At 34.2% G+C, this 15,808-nt stretch overlaps 1 protein-coding gene across 1 annotated transcript; it reads left to right on the top strand.

Annotated features, from left to right (window-relative positions):
• The first annotated feature begins 550 nt into the window (after positions 1-550).
• Positions 551-15,561, top strand: LOC127072872 (neurobeachin-like). Its single transcript, XM_051013695.1, has 2 exons — positions 551-937; positions 15,319-15,561. Exons 1-2 carry the CDS (start codon positions 779-781, stop codon positions 15,406-15,408), a joined length of 249 nt encoding a protein of 82 aa, XP_050869652.1. The 5' UTR covers positions 551-778; the 3' UTR covers positions 15,409-15,561.
• Positions 15,562-15,808: the final 247 nt, after the last annotated feature.

Here is a 15,808-nt window from a genome sequence, read left to right on the forward strand (position 1 = left end):
ATATAAATATTTAAATCAATAGCAAATCCGTTTTGGACTTTTAGAGAAGCGAACGAAATAAGAAATTAAAGAAGAATCGAGATGAAACGAGCAAAGCAAAATTAGAAAGAAAAGAATATATTTACGTAGAAAAGAACGAACATATCGATCGATAGAATGAAAATGAAGTAAATAGAATTTAGAAGAAGAATATAAATAATACACTGTTATAACCTAGTCGTGAATTATTACAAGTGTTTTTTATTTATATTTTCGATAAATCAAAAAGTCCAAATATATACGTCAGAGTAAGCATTGACATATGTTTACTTTTATTTCCAATTAATTTATCGAATCTATAATATCGATCGATTCGTTTATATTATTTACTTCGTATCATTTCCTTTCTAAATAAAATAAAAGGACACGTATGTACGCGTACGTATATACGTATGTAATTTTATTGAAAAAAGCGGTCACCCCTCTCCAAGAACATTGGTAGGTTAACCCCCACCACTCGTACGTTTACGTCGTGTGCTATCAACGTTCAGTCTCTCAGCCGACAGACGGCGGTACGGACGTATGGTCGCGCGGGCGCTTCGTGTTCTAGGAACTTTTGCCTTTGGCGTACTGGCAGACTCCTCACAACAGTGTCTACTCTCAAAGATGGCAGATCAATTTGTGTTGTATTATCATGTGACGGTGAAAAGCTCTCGTTGATAAGGCGGTACGTGCGTTAACTGTCGTAGATTTTCTTCCTGTGGAAGAACCGCGTTCCACAAAGTCGAAAATCGGCGCGATGGCGGACATGAAGAGTCCACCGTTCAGTGATATTAAGAGGCCGGAGGAGGTGGTGGCGATGGCGATGAACGACAGCTTGAAATTCGCCGTCCTGATTGGCCTGATCGAAGTGGGACAGGTGTCTAATCGGGAAGTTGTCAACACGGTGCTTCATTTGGTGAGTGACCATTTTTTTTCTATTTTTTTTTCAATTTTTTTTCGCTTTTTTTTCAATTTTTTTTTTAAAGAAAAACACCGATGTCATTTTTATTGTGATCAAAGGATAACCCGAAAGAGTTTGACCAGTGCCGTGATATACGACATAACTCGCCGGCATCTTCGGGGGTGGATTGACGGAGGAGAAAAGAAAGACAGAGAATATCACGTTCTATCTCTTTCTCTCTATCTCTCCCTTTCTATTTTTCGCTCGTTCGTTCGCTCGCACGTTCGCTCGTTCGCTCGTCCGTTCTGCTCCACTCGTCGGTCAAATCCTTGTGTCAAGGTGAACTGTCAAACGCGCGCCTCGACGTCGACGTTCCATCGGTTCGTTTTTTCCGACGCGCAGCTCGTTACGCGCTATGTCGAGGACGGCCACGCGTTTTCATTTTAAACGTATTATCGAGTCACAGTTTTAATATTTTTTTTTTTGGGGGGGGGAAATAAGGAAAATAATTCATCTTGGACAATCTTACGAAAGAAAATCAAATCTTGTACGTTTAAAAAATATTATTATTTCAATTGCGAAAAGGAAGAGAGAGAGAGAGAGAGAGAGAGAGAGGGAGAGAGAGAGAGAGAAACGTTGGAAAAGCACGTTTTCATCGCTTCGTCTCGTCTTATCTCGTTTCCTCTCCTCTCCTTTCAACTCTTCTCTTTTCCATTAGATGCACGATTGATTTCTCTTTACGATCTTTATTATCGATCATTCCTCGTCGTTAACTTTGACGATTTCGATCGTTATTATTTATTCCTTTCGTCATAATACTTTATCATTCTCGCCAACGGCGTTATCTCGTCCGGATCCATTTAGGAAACTTTTCGACGTGTCCGTCAACCGACAAATTGGCCCGGAGCGTTTGTTTCCCTCTACCACCTGTCGAAAATTAATTAACGAATTTTGAGGATGCTAGGAGAACGCGCGCGCGCGCGAAATCTCGTCCTCGACGTTCCTCCGAAGCGAATTGATCGAAATATTAATCAGATTTACTCGGGACACGTTGGTATTATTTTGAAAAAATGTCAACCAAACTTAACTCGCCGATCATTTTAGTTTATATCGTATATATATTTGTGTGATATGCGTACAAAGGACGAAGGACGTTTCCCTGCGTCATACAAAAAGAAAGAAATTCGTGAAGAATAACGCGTTTGTAAAGAAAAACAAGAATGAAAAAAGAAAAATAAATGAAGAAGAAGAAGAAGAAGAAGAAGAAGAAGAAGAGGAAGAAAAAGGGATGGTGAAAGGATCGATGTAGTATCTATCGTTCCCTTTGACATGTCTCTTTTGCGCGCGACCATCCACTAACGACGGTATATAACTCGTGCTTTTCCTTTTTTTTTTTCTCTTTCTTTCTTTTTTTTTTTGTTTTGACAATCGAGAAAAACATTATTAGCAATTGTACTGCGATATTCTTTGAAATTGCACGAAGCGTGTTTGTTATTTGCAGAATTTACGAGAATTACGTAACGGAGATCATTTGCATAGGCATAGAAAAGCCAACGTAATCGTTATTTTTATTTTCAGTTTTCTTTTTCTTCCGGTATCTCTCTCCTCTTCTCTCTGTTTCTTCCTCTTCTCTGCTTCTCTCATTGAAGAATATTTACTCCCATCTTTTGAGTCATTATTGTTGAGTTTAATCGTCGTACAATTTGCGTTCCGTTCGTACAATTTTTTTTTTTTCTTGTATTCATATGCATATATACGTGTATATGTGTATATATATATTTTTTATTAGCTTTTTTTTTTTCTTATAAAAATATACACGATAGAAATATATGGTAGAAATATTGATGAAAGTTCGTGCGAAACAAAAAAATATTTATGGGAGCATCGATGAAGTTAAAACGAATAGAATTGATATTATTCTAGAAAGTCCATTGATTGAAGTAACTTTTGATAACGAATACACTTACTAATGTTATCTGTCCAATGATAAAATTCATTATCGGTTTTGTGAGATATTCAGTGGTTTCGAATGGGAAAAGGTGTAGACAGAAAAAGAGACAGAGAGAGAAAGAGAGAGAGTGAGAGAGAAGGAAAGAGATAGAGAAAGAAAAAGGCAGAGAGAGAGAGAGAGAGAGAGAGAGAGAGAGACATTGATCGATCTTACGTAATATCGTGAAAATAACTTATTTTGAAATATTACAAAACTGTATGTAGGCAGAAACGTGTATTTTCTTTCTTTCTCTCTTTCGTTTTCTATCTTCCAATTTTTTCATTTTTTTATTTCATGGTCATAATGTTACGTCATGGAAGAACGTTTCTGACAAAGGTGTGGTAATCGTTTAAAAAACCCGCCTTTATTCAAAGAACGAACGAATAAATGAATAAACGAATGAACGAACGAATGAACGAATGAATGAACGAACGAACGAAGGTGAAAATGAGAGAAGAGAAGATCGTTTTACAAGAAGAGAGACAAATAATGGGCGCGTGGCACCGATTAATCTCTTACGTAGGAGATGCGTCCTACGTGTCGAACAAGTTTTTCTTCTTGTCGCTTTTTTGTTCTCTTTTTCTTTTTTCTATGTCTTGTTTTTTTTCTTCTTCATTGATCGTCAATACCATTGGTCATGATAGCGAGACCAAAAGCTTTTAACGAGAGCTTTCGAGCGTTTTTCTTTAGTAATCGATCGTCGTTAGATCGATGCGTTAACTTTTGTCGATCTCGTTTAATTCGACATACTCGTTTTACTACGTTTCTATTCTCTCATTCAGAAAAACACATCCGTGATGTGTTTCGAACAGATGACGTTAATTACATTTTCTCCGAAAGTACGATAATTAAAAGTAGGAAGAAGAAAAATTAAAGAAGTTAAAGTTGAGAATGAAGTATCTGACATAAATTGTCAGAACCAGGACGAAATTAGTCGACTGCTGATTAATAATAAGTTTCCACATTTTATTTTTTATTTATTTATTTATTTATTTATTTATTTATTTATTCTTTCTTCTTTTGCGAAGGACTACACGTCATTATATATTTATTTATTTCAACGTTCATCTATAAAAAAAAGTAATAAATATATTCATATCGAACTCGCAGGAGATCAATCGATTACGATTATACGTTCGTTTCGATAAATTAGATTCGAAATTTTATTTTGTGCAAATGATTCCTCAGAATTGTATATTTATTTAATCGCACATACATACACACATATACACACACACGTGCGATAACACACGCGAGCACATTTGTTGACATATATTATATAATACAGATAAGGTGGAAAATCGTTTGGAGTAGAAACGTGATGGCTTTATGTACATGATTTTATCAATCCGTTTTATTTTTTATTTTCCTGTTTTTTTTTTTTCTTATCCGTTTTTTCTTCTCCTTTTGTCTTCTTTCTTTTCTTTTTCTTTTTTATACATTATCTACTGCAGGCCAACATAAATGTAGAGTAGAATTCGTAACGGACTCGAATTAGCGTTGGCGTTGTTTGAAATTACGAGCCTATCGCACCGCCCTTGAAAGCCCTTAATCTAGCTATTGTTCAAGGTGGGTTACCGCTGCGAGCATCGGATCGCGTGTTACGACGCTGATCATCGATCTCTCTCACTTACTCTCTTGTATATATGTTTCCTTTCTCTCGGTTGTTTTTATTTTTTTATTCTTGCATTTTGTTTACTCCTATTTCATTTTTCGTAACGGACAAGTTAACAACGTACGTGTAGCGAAAAAATGATGCCACGAGGACTTTAATACAAAAACCAAAAAAAAAAGAAAGAAAGAAAGAAGAAAAAAGAGAGAAAAATTATAAAAAGAAAAATTAAGGAAAAGAGATAGATAGAGAGAAAGAGAGAGAGAGAGAGAGAGAGAGAGAGAGAGAGAGAGAGAGAAAGAGAAAGAATAAGAACAGATATGAAGTATCGACAAATGCGAGAACAACGAATTTGCGTTAGGCGAATAGCGAGCCAAAACGATAAAATTTCTCGAGATTATTTTTACGATCGAGGGAAGATGTCCTTTTTCTTTTTTTCGATTAGCGAATAACGTGCATATTTATGGTGTCACGTCGATTATTTCGAGAGAGAGAGAAAGAGAGAGAGAGAGAGAGAGAGAGAGAGAGAGAGAGAGAGAGAGAGAGAGAGAGAGAGAGAGAGAGAGAGAGAGAGAGAGATCGAGGGTATAGGAATTTTTCGATAGGAAGCTTTTCGTACGTCGTATCACCTCGACGTCGACACGTTGATAAAATGTTGACGTTGAGATTAGATAAACACGTATGATCGACGTAGAAGAGAAATAGAACGGATTTATCGTAAGCTTGAAAGCTCCAAATCGATATCCGTATCTATTAAAAGTAGTAAAGGATTGAAGAATTTTCTTTCCTTTTGCTCTCTTTAATTATTCTTACTACATTGTCTTTGATCGAAAAAGATTGTCTTTTTTCTTTTTTTTTTCTCTTTTTTATTTCTTTTTTCTTTCTCTCTCTTTCTCTCTTTCTCGATCGAACTTTCCTCCTCGAATGGATTTTCTTTTCGAGATGAGAATAACAAATAGGCGATATTCTTTTATAGTTTTAACAGGATTATTACGTATATGTGTAAGTATACCGGTAGGAACAACTTCGAATTAGGTCGATCGAAGTCTTTTTAAAGACCATTGAGAAAAATTTCTTCGAGAGAAACTTTAATCTTAAGTTGTTGATGAAATGGAGAATGTAAGTACTTATATGCGTATGGTTTCGCAATGTTGATACGTTATTCGAATGTTTATTTCTTCAAATTTAAATCGATCATCTGGCAAAAAAGATTATTTATTAAAAAATGTATCTTCTTAATTTTTTATTATTTTTTCTGTGACGAAATCGTCGTTTTCGATCGTTTACGATTTTCTTTATTTATCTTTATATTCTCTTTCTCTTTTTCTCTCTTTTTCTTTCTCTATGTTTTCTTTCTTGCTTTTTCTTCTTCGTCATACTTGCAGATTCGTAATATTTATCGTCAAAGTTGCACGTCATTCTCCATATTTCATGATTCATCTTGAGTTCCTTCGTGGATTCCCTGTTAATTAACAAGAATATACATATATCATTTTCCTTTCGTAGTATTTTGCATAGAACCAGATTTTCTTAAATGAAACATGAAAGTAAAGGAATCATCAAGGATTAGACGAAAAGAAAAAAAAAAAAAGAAAAAAAAATAAACCACAAAAAAAAATGAACAAAAAGAAAATGAATTAAAATCTTTTGCGAATTTCCGATTTAACCAAAAGAGGATTTTGTACCTCTTTGAAAATAAAAAATAAAAAAGAAGAAAGAAAGAAAGAAAGGAAAAAAATTCAAAGTATTTTACGGAAATCTCTAAGAAACCTGATTTAATTTTTCTTCTAGGTCCTTTTGAATCCTCACGTTGAATTAAATCTTTTATTTAATTATTTAACGTAACGATAATGGTTTAATTTTTCTTCTTCATTTCTCCAACGTATAATTACTTTGTCTGTTTATAATCGATGTAACGTGTAAGGGAATATATGGTTTATTTAAATTACGAAAATGTAGTTAGGAAGAAGAAATATAGAGATACAGAGAGAGAGAGAGAGGGAGAGAGAGAAAAGAAAGAAAGAGAAAAGAAAAATAGCAGGAGTAGAAAACAATTAACGAGATTTAATTAAAGCGTTAAGGGATATTTAAAAAAACAAGAAAGATGTGCTGAACAAAACTTAAGGACGAAGAGGAGGAGCAGTAGGAGGTGAATGGAGGAGGAGGGGGAGGAAAAAAAGGATGGCGGAATGAAAAGCACTTAAACAGGGAAGAAAAACTCTCTGTGCACGTTTTCTGAGATAGCCATTGTGAATTACCTTTTTAATTGTACCTTTATTTATTAGAAAGGGTCATTAAGCACCGTTTCGGTCTGCGTCGAGTAACGAGTACGAGTTGTCACGCTTGTCGGCTTATCGATCATCACAACGATGCAACGAGTCACTTCGGTACGTCGCGCGGAAACATTAGTCAACAACATTTCTAACCGGCTACTATGATTTAAAGCGTAACTTTTCCTGTTCGTTATTTTTTCCTCTTTATTTTTGTTTCATTTTTTATTTTTCTTTTATTTTTACATTTTTTCCCCCTCTTTTTTCTTCCTCTTTCTTTTTTTCTTTTTTTTTATATCGTTCACAGGAAACGAAATACAGGTTTGTCTTTATCTTACTTTTGTCGGCTGACCTTCCCACGATACGCTTTAAAAATGTCAGCTTTTATCTTTTCTTTTCCTTTTTTTTTTTATTTTGTTTTCTTCTTCTCCCTTTTGTTATCGTAATTTTCGTTTTATTGTTGCCAGCAGTCCGAGCATATCAAACGATCCGTACGTTTAATCGATCGCACGTATGTATACATGCATAGATGTATGTATGTGTGTATGTATGTATGTATATACGTATGTATGTAGCTACTATTACAAAATTTCCATGCAAAGAGAAAATGCAGATCAACTGTGGGAATTGCAAGACAGAGAGAGAAGAGAGAGAGAGAGAGAGAGGGTGGGAGGAAGGGGAAATTCGCCGTGTAACGTCATGATATTTGTTGTTGTATATGTATAACGCAGGAGTAGAAAGAGTTAGGATAAGGGTGAAAGTAGACAGAAAGAGGGAGAAGAAGAGAGGGAGAGGTCAGACTCAGACATCAGCGTATATCTACATATATATATATATATATATGTATATATATATATATATATATATATATATATATATATATATACATACATACATACGTATATATATATGAACGTATGTATACGTATATATATATATATGTGTGTGTATATATATATGTTGTTTGTATATATATATATATGTTTGTCGATACACGAGGATGACAAGGAATTTATTCTCGGCCGTTATCGCTCGGCGTGTCAGCCAGTTTCGGTTACGTTCGAAAATGATATTGTTTGTATTTCGTGGTTGCATATTGCCGTCAGAATTCGTTCTCAATCATACGTCTACACTGAATAGAATATCTCTCGACGTAAACCGATCTCAAGCAGATTTTAATACAACATTTTTTGTGGTAAATTTTTCTTTTTCTTTTTTCTTTTTTTGTTTTCTTTTGTTCACAGAATCATTTTGTTCAGAGAAAAGTTTAACTTAAAGAAGGAGGAATTCGTCGGATTGGGAAGTAACTCGTTATCGTTATTATTTAGCTTCGAAAGACTTCAAATAGTGTTGAAAGTAATTATCAAGTTTTTCGCTTTTCGCAGGCGGCGAAAAATAATTTTAAATTATACATTATGAGAAACGAAAGCGATAGTGTTATAGTACGTCGAATTATTTCATTTAGATCTATTCGAACTATCTATAAAGTTATGTCAGTTATTGCGTTGCAAATTAATTGCTGTTTGAGATGCTTCGTTAGTTTTACGTCAGTTACTTCGTACGCGTGGAACTGTTCACAAGTATACAAGATAGTTGATGGTTATTACAATAAATATACATACATATACATATATATATATGTATATATGTATATATGTATTTGTGTATTTATGTATGTATATCTAATTGGATGTATTTGAATTCATATCGTTCTACGCATGTTTCGCGACCTATTATAATATTAGCGTTTATAGTTAATTATTATAATTAAACACATAGTTTACTTTTATTTCCTTGATATTTTTTCTATTATCTATTCAGAAAGTCACAAGAGATAATTTTTAATAATCGTCGAATTATTTATGTCCAATAATATTCAATTCTCAACTATGATTGCTTCAATATGATTTATTGCTCTTCGACATACATACATTTATATATGTATATACGTATATAGGTTCTATTTATTTCTATTCCTTTCGTTAAGTAGCTTTACTCTCTCGGTTACGGTTGGCATATATTTTTACAACTCGTTTCGAATACCGACTACAACATCTCTCGACTCGATCTTCAACAAGATTTTAATAGCGCTAGGCAAACACAAAATGAAAGAGGAGAAAAAGAAAAAGAGAAAGAGAAAGAGAATCAAAGAAGAAAATCATGTATGTATATATGTATATATGTATGTATGTTAGAAGAAGGGAAAAGCATGGTTTGCTTCGTGTATTAACCATCCAAAGTCCAGCGTTTTTCACGTTGAAGTTCTCTTTGGTGCTCATTGAAAACGAACATTATTCGTTCTAGTATAGTGTTATAAGTACGTAAAAAAAGGATCGGTCATGTCGAAAGAATGGTTTTTGTGCTCACCACAGAGAACGAGAGAGAATATGTGGTATATCTTTTTTTTTCTCTGTAAGTGAGTGTACCCAAAAAGAAGACTAGAAAGAGTTAGAGAGAGAGAGAGAGAGAGAGAGAGAGAAATGATAACAAAATAAAAGAGAGACAGAGAAAAAGCTAGAAGGTCAAACATGTAGGAAATAATTGGTTATCAATTTAAACTCATAGAAGCAACGTTTGTATAAAAGTAAAACCACACAGAATGAAATGCCGTTCCACGTTATAGAAATAAATAAATTAAAGAACAAAAAAAAAAAGGAGGAAAATATGTGGAAAATAAAAAAAAAATGCGAGCGTTAACGAAAGCGTACTTTTGAATCTGACATGAACGGGGAACGTTTGTCTACAATAACGGAATTTTTTGAAAAACATTTGATTAATAATCTCTCTCTCTCTCTCTCTCTCTCTCTCTCTCTCTCTCTCTCTCTCTTTCTCCTTTCCTCTTTCCCTTTTTTATGTTACATTATTACATTCTTTTGTTATTATTTCGACGTAATGTATCATATTATTTTTCTTTTTTTTTTTTTTGATAACAAAATTTTTACTTTTGGATTACTCATTTCGTTTATTTGAAGTTATACAAATTCTTTTATAGAAAAGAGAGAGAGAGAGAGAGAGAGAGAGAGAGAGAGAGAGAGAGAGAGAGAGAGAGAGAGAGAGAGAGAGAGAGAGAGAGAGAGAGAGAGAGAGAGAGTAATGAGAATCAACGAGAAAGAGAAATGACTATTTCCTTTATTTTTCGGTTTAACGAAGGTAGAATCATCTTATTTGATTGTAATTAAAATGTAAAGCTCTAGTTCAAATTAAAGGAAATTTTCGAATTCATGAAGACGTCGTTGCTCTAATAATAATAGTCTCGTTGCTATTAATATATAATAGTCTGTGACGTCCCATAAGTCATATACACCGTGATAACTTTAACAATACATATCCGACTTTATCTCGGATGATAATAATGATCATGGTATGATGATCAGTAGAAATAAAATAGAAGAAAAGAGAAAAAGAGGTTAAAAGAAAGAAGAAGAGAAAAAAAATGTTACGAAAAAAGAAATATAAAAAATAAAACGAAAAATATTAAAAAAATAAAAGAAGACATATTCAGATCTATAAAAGCTGAAGTCGAACTTTTGAAAAGTATTCGAATGCATTCGTGCGGAATAGAAACTCGTATTATTCATCTGGTGCAAGCTATTCTTTCGACTACCTCGAATCTATTCTTTTATTTTCTCTTCCAGGCCTAGATTAAGCTGTCTTCTTTTTCTGTTTTATTTTTTTATATTTTTTTTTTATTTTTTATTTTTTGTTTTGACGACTCTTGCGACGAATATCTTCAGGGTGTTCGTCGTTTCTTACTTATTTGCAAAGAGCGGATGTACCTCCGTTGCTCATCTCCGAGTTACGAGGTTTCCCGTTTGCGAGCGAACTTCCGGAAGAATATTACTGCCTCTTCAAATCCAACAGTCGTATTATTTTTCAAGGAGAGACGTGCTTTCATTTTTTAAATCGTTTATTTCTTTCCATCATTTCGAAATATATATTACATTGGGCAAAAGTTATTTTAATTTTTTACTTGATCTCGCTACGGGGTTTCTCTCTCTCTCTTTCTCTCTCTCTCTCTCTCTCTCTCTCTGCGTTCGTAATTTTTACTTACTATTAATATTTTAAAAATATTTCAGAGTAATTAAATGTAATACATCCACGATGAAATTGAAAAACATTTTTCACCCTTTGCTTTTTTTTCTTTTTTCGTATTTTTCTTTTCTCTTTTTTTTTTTTCATCGAATTGAACTTTTTTATTTATTTATTTATTTTTTTTAAATTGCATTCGTTATACCGAATTTCATGAATTCTTTTATATAAAATGTATATCTGTATGTTTATGTGAAATAAAGGTATTTCATATGACCGAGATCCAGTCATGTTCGTCTATCCAACTAAATGTGATTTTAATGAGAGAACGATAAACGTCACACATTTAGCTGGATCGACTGGAAAATTCAGCGTGGTCGCGTTCTGACCGTTATATCTATGTAGATAGGTAATAGGCGAGAGCTTGTTACAGGTTCGTTTGGTTGATGTATCTGTGTAACAACGTGGCTTATGCCGAGCATACATGCTAATAAACGCGTTAAGTCGTTATCGCAATAAACGAATTATAAGCGCACGCTATTTTGGTTATCACATTTTAACATTCTTTTAAAATTTCTCTTTATATTTTGTAATTGTGTATATGTATGTATGTATGTATGTATGTATGTATGTATGTATGTGTACATATATATGTATGTATATGTATATATTTTTTTATTTTTTTTATTTTTTATTACAAATTGAACAGACTCCTATTGTATATTGCAAATTTTTATAACATACAAATGTTTTTTTTTCCTCGAGTTACCCACATTCAATATTCCAATAAATTTAAATTATTTCATACGAATTCGAAGAAACATATTGCTTTTTTTTTGTTTTATATATTCGACAATATCCAGTTAGAGTCCCTCTCGATTGTATTCGTTAGAATCATATCTCATTTATATATACATTCAATATTAAAGAAATGATAAATAGGAAAGAAAAATGCTTGGAAGAAAAAAGAAACGTGAACGTAAGGAGTTAAGATAGTCGAAAGTGGATCGTAGTTTTCGAGATCGAGATACATATGTACGTCGACAGGATATCGTTGCAAACAAGATCAGGGAGATCCGATAGGAGCTACATAATGCGGCTGATTCTAAAGCCACAGTCGCGTAATTTGTCATATGTATCGATACCCGTGTAAACGCGTACTACACGTATACATGCATCTTCGAACACGAGTACATATGTATATTGAATCTACATACGCGTAGACAGGTATATACGTATGTGGAGGTGTAGACGAGACATATTCTATGCATATACATAGGAACTATATTTGAACGCAAACGTGCACGACGAATATCGGTATTCGAATTAGCGATAGATAGATAGATAGATAGATGGATAAATAGATAGATAGATAGAGAGAGAGAGAGAGAGAGAGAGGGAGGGAGAGAGAGGGAGAGAAAAAGAAAGATAAAGAAAGAAGGAAAACAGTCATCGTGTTCGTTACGTACATATGTATGAGTATTCGAATTCCTGCTTAAATTTTCGTGCGTTTTCTGAAAATACGATTCAAGACGTCTTGGTATTCCATGACTATAAATTAGTCGTCCTTTCGTTACGATTTCCTTCAAGAATTTATATTCAGTCTTTGCGTTTCCTTTTTTTCTCCTCGTAAATTTTCCCTTTCTCTTTCTCTCTCTATTTCTCTATCTCTTTATCTCTCTCTCTTCCCTTTCCCTTTTCTCTTTTCACATTACTTCGTAACAGGGTAAAATTTGAAGATAGATAGATTGAAAATGAAGGAGCGTAAAAAACTATTTCGTAGAAGTTGACTTCTTGAAAGTATTAATGGAAGGTGCGTTAATTAAACTAATCGTTATCGCAATCGATCGCAAATATCTCGTGATATTCCGCTCTAACGAGTCGATAACGAAAAGTAGTTCGACGTTAAGATGAGGTGAGTGGCGAGGGGTGGTGCTATGTTACCGCTTTTAATCGTGATAATCTACAGACGGAAGAAAGGGAATGTATTTAAATCGTACGTACATACTTACGCGTGTATCGTATATAACGTAGGTGTGTATCGTATATATACGTATAGATATTATACGTAGGTAGGTATCGTATGTAGGTAGCGTATGTAAGTATCGTATATATGTACAATATACCTTGTCGCGTTTCGAGGTCGCGTGTCTTCTCGCGAATAAGCCGCGAAACGTGACGCGTTGTCGTGGCCCTAAAAATAGATCTTTTTAGCATATTTCACGGATACCTTTGCGTGAGAAGGAATGTACCTTCTGTGATAAGAGTTCTTCAAACTTGCATTTAGTTCCCTTTGAAGTGATTAAAAAAGTAATAAGAAAACAGAAAAAAATAGAAAGAAAGAAGATAAGAAAATTCGGGAGATCGGAATTTAAATCGGAGATATAAAGAGTTTTGAGTGATTTTAATCAAAAACAGGAAAAAAGAAAGGATTTATATAATATTTGTTCTCCAAATTATTTGATCAGTCTTTTCCACTTTTTGTTCTTTATAGTTTTTTCAGTTGCAAAGATTTTGCAATACGTTGTTGACATTATTATACCAAGAATGGAAGATAAAAAGAGAGAGAGAAAGAGAGTAAAAGAGGAAGATAAAGAAGGATAATAAAGAGATAATAAAGAAATAATATGCGCAAAGATAATTTCGTCGAGAATGTATGTAAAATATTGCGAACTCGGTTGCTGTTGCCGCTAATGTCGGTGTATTACCATCCAACTATGAACTTTGTTTTGTTAAATTAATCGAAGAAAAATTTTGTTTTCTACTTTGTTTAGAATTTCTCTCTTTTTTTTTTTTTAATGAAATTAAGTGTGCGTTCCACATTATTATATTACCCTCTGGGTAAAAAATCAGTCTACAGGGAAATGATGTACATGTTCGAGCTGGAGAGAAAATTGGAGATAGAGACAAGCTGACGAAAGCGTTTGGTACGAATCCAAATGCGTTTACTGTTATAGTTCTCTTTTACTCTCTCTCTCTCCTCATTTGTTTTTTCTTTTTCTGTCTCCCTTTTTTCCTATTTTTCTTTTTTTCTTTTACTTTTCCTTTTCTTTTCTTTTCTTTTTATGTGTTCCTAGCATCACCGGTGAGGCTGGCATGGAGAATGCGGCCAGTCGAGCAACGTCGATGTTCGACGTGCTATTGAGAGAATCTTATCTAATAGAAGTTGGAAGAGTTCGCGTAAATAGGTCAAATTCTAGTGCGCCAAAGTAAGATATTTCTTTCTTTTTTTTCTTTTTTTTTCATTTTTTTCTCTTAACTATCATTCTCCTCCTCGTTCTCCTTTTTCTCCTTTTGCGACCCCCACTTTTTTTTCGTTCCATCTCTCGTTTCAAACGGAATCGATGAAACGCGTTACGGTTTTAGAACGACGATCCTTTTGGAGAAGGTTAAGAGAAATGAGAAAAATGTGATTTCTCTTATAGTTAGAGAAAGGTCACTAGGACTGCGTGTGACCCTATATGTAACGCGTTAATTCAATCGATGAAAGCTCGTTTAAAAGCTTAAAACTTATTTAAGGAAACGACAAGAATTTTTAATATTCCTTTTCTACAGTTTTCCTTTCCTCATTGATTTCAAACGAAACTTTGTGAAAACAAATTGAATTAAGATGTACTTCTAAACTTAATCAAAATCATTCTCGAAGTAGGAACATCTCGACGATATTATTTCGAAGAAATACAAATTGGCTAATAATATTCAAATATTCGACGTGGACAATCGTATTTATCCTCTATCACGATCATTACTAACATTATTATTATATTTATTATATTTATCGATGTTTTCTGATAATAACACGGAAAATTCGATCGTCTTTCGTTATTGGGAAAACAGTACGACTCGTTAAACGTCTCTAATATCATCGTTCTAGTTTTTCCAGTAAAAAGAGAGAGAGAGAGAGAATAGAAAACGAAGAAAAAAAAAAACAGAGACTACGTCCTCGAGCAATCGGACTCGGCACGGACATTGTTCTAAAAACCTACACGCTAGTTTTCCTTTCCTATACCCGCCGGTAGTTTACTTCAAGTTCGTACTTGCGATAGGAAAAATTCACGTTTATTCGCGGTTTACTTGTTCCGAGTTGAACTTTTATTTTTTCCCCTCTCTTTTTCTCTCCCTTTCTCCCTTTTCTCTCTCTCTCTCTCTCTCTCTCTCTCTCTCTTTTTCTTTCATGCTTTATCCACTCTCGTCGAGTCGATCCGTCGCGAAGCAGCGCTTAATCTTTCAGGAAAATGGGAGAAAAGTAATTAGGCCGATATTAGCCGGTAACCACGGTAGCTGCAGGCGGATGGGTCAATAAAGGCCGGCGCCCTCTTTCGTGCAAAAAGGACTGAACGGACTTTCGCTGATGCAGCCTCCTGCTTGATTTTCCGTTCCACACGAGACCCGTGTTTTCGCGTATAATCCCCCTGTCCCGTTTGTTCTCCGTTCTCGCTTTTGCTACCATCCCCCTTTCTATCTCTTTCCCTCTCTTACTCTTTCACTATCCCAGGCACTCGTGCGGTATCGAGCTAGAGCCAAAGGCAATGCCGCAACCTCGAGTGGCAATTATACTGGAGGAGCCGGCGCGCGCACACGTTGAAAAGATACGGAATACTTAAGCGGACAATAAGATGCAAGATCCTAGAGAAATCCCTAACCAGTGGAGGAACCAGTCGTGTCCAAACATCGATTGTCTGAAGTACTGAAAAAAAAGGGACAGAGGGAAAAGCGAAAATATATTTTTCGATTACTAGGATCGTTGTTTTCTTTCTTCTCTTTTTCCTTCTCTTTTTGTTTTGTTTTGTTTTGTTTTTGTTAGAATTATTATTAATGATAATAGACCGTTATGGAAGGCGAATATAAAATGTTGAAATATGGAATATTTAATATCATTTTGGAATGTTACTCAAGGCTTGTTTTCTTTTATTTCTTTTTGTTTTTGTTAGAGTTATTATTATTGATAATAGATTGCCTTGGAAGATGAATGGCACTGTTAAGAT

The sequence above is a fragment of the Vespula vulgaris genome, chromosome 2 (assembly GCF_905475345.1).
Source record: "Vespula vulgaris chromosome 2, iyVesVulg1.1, whole genome shotgun sequence".
In the NCBI taxonomy this organism is placed as follows: domain Eukaryota; kingdom Metazoa; phylum Arthropoda; class Insecta; order Hymenoptera; family Vespidae; genus Vespula; species Vespula vulgaris.

Coding starts and splice junctions, on each gene's coding strand:
- LOC127072872 (XM_051013695.1), top strand. CDS start 779: ATGGCGGACATGAAGAGTCCACCGTTCAGTGATATTAAGAGGCCGGAG. Junction 938..15,318: donor TCAACACGGTGCTTCATTTG/GTGAGTGACCAT, acceptor TCACTATCCCAG/GCACTCGTGCGGTATCGAGC.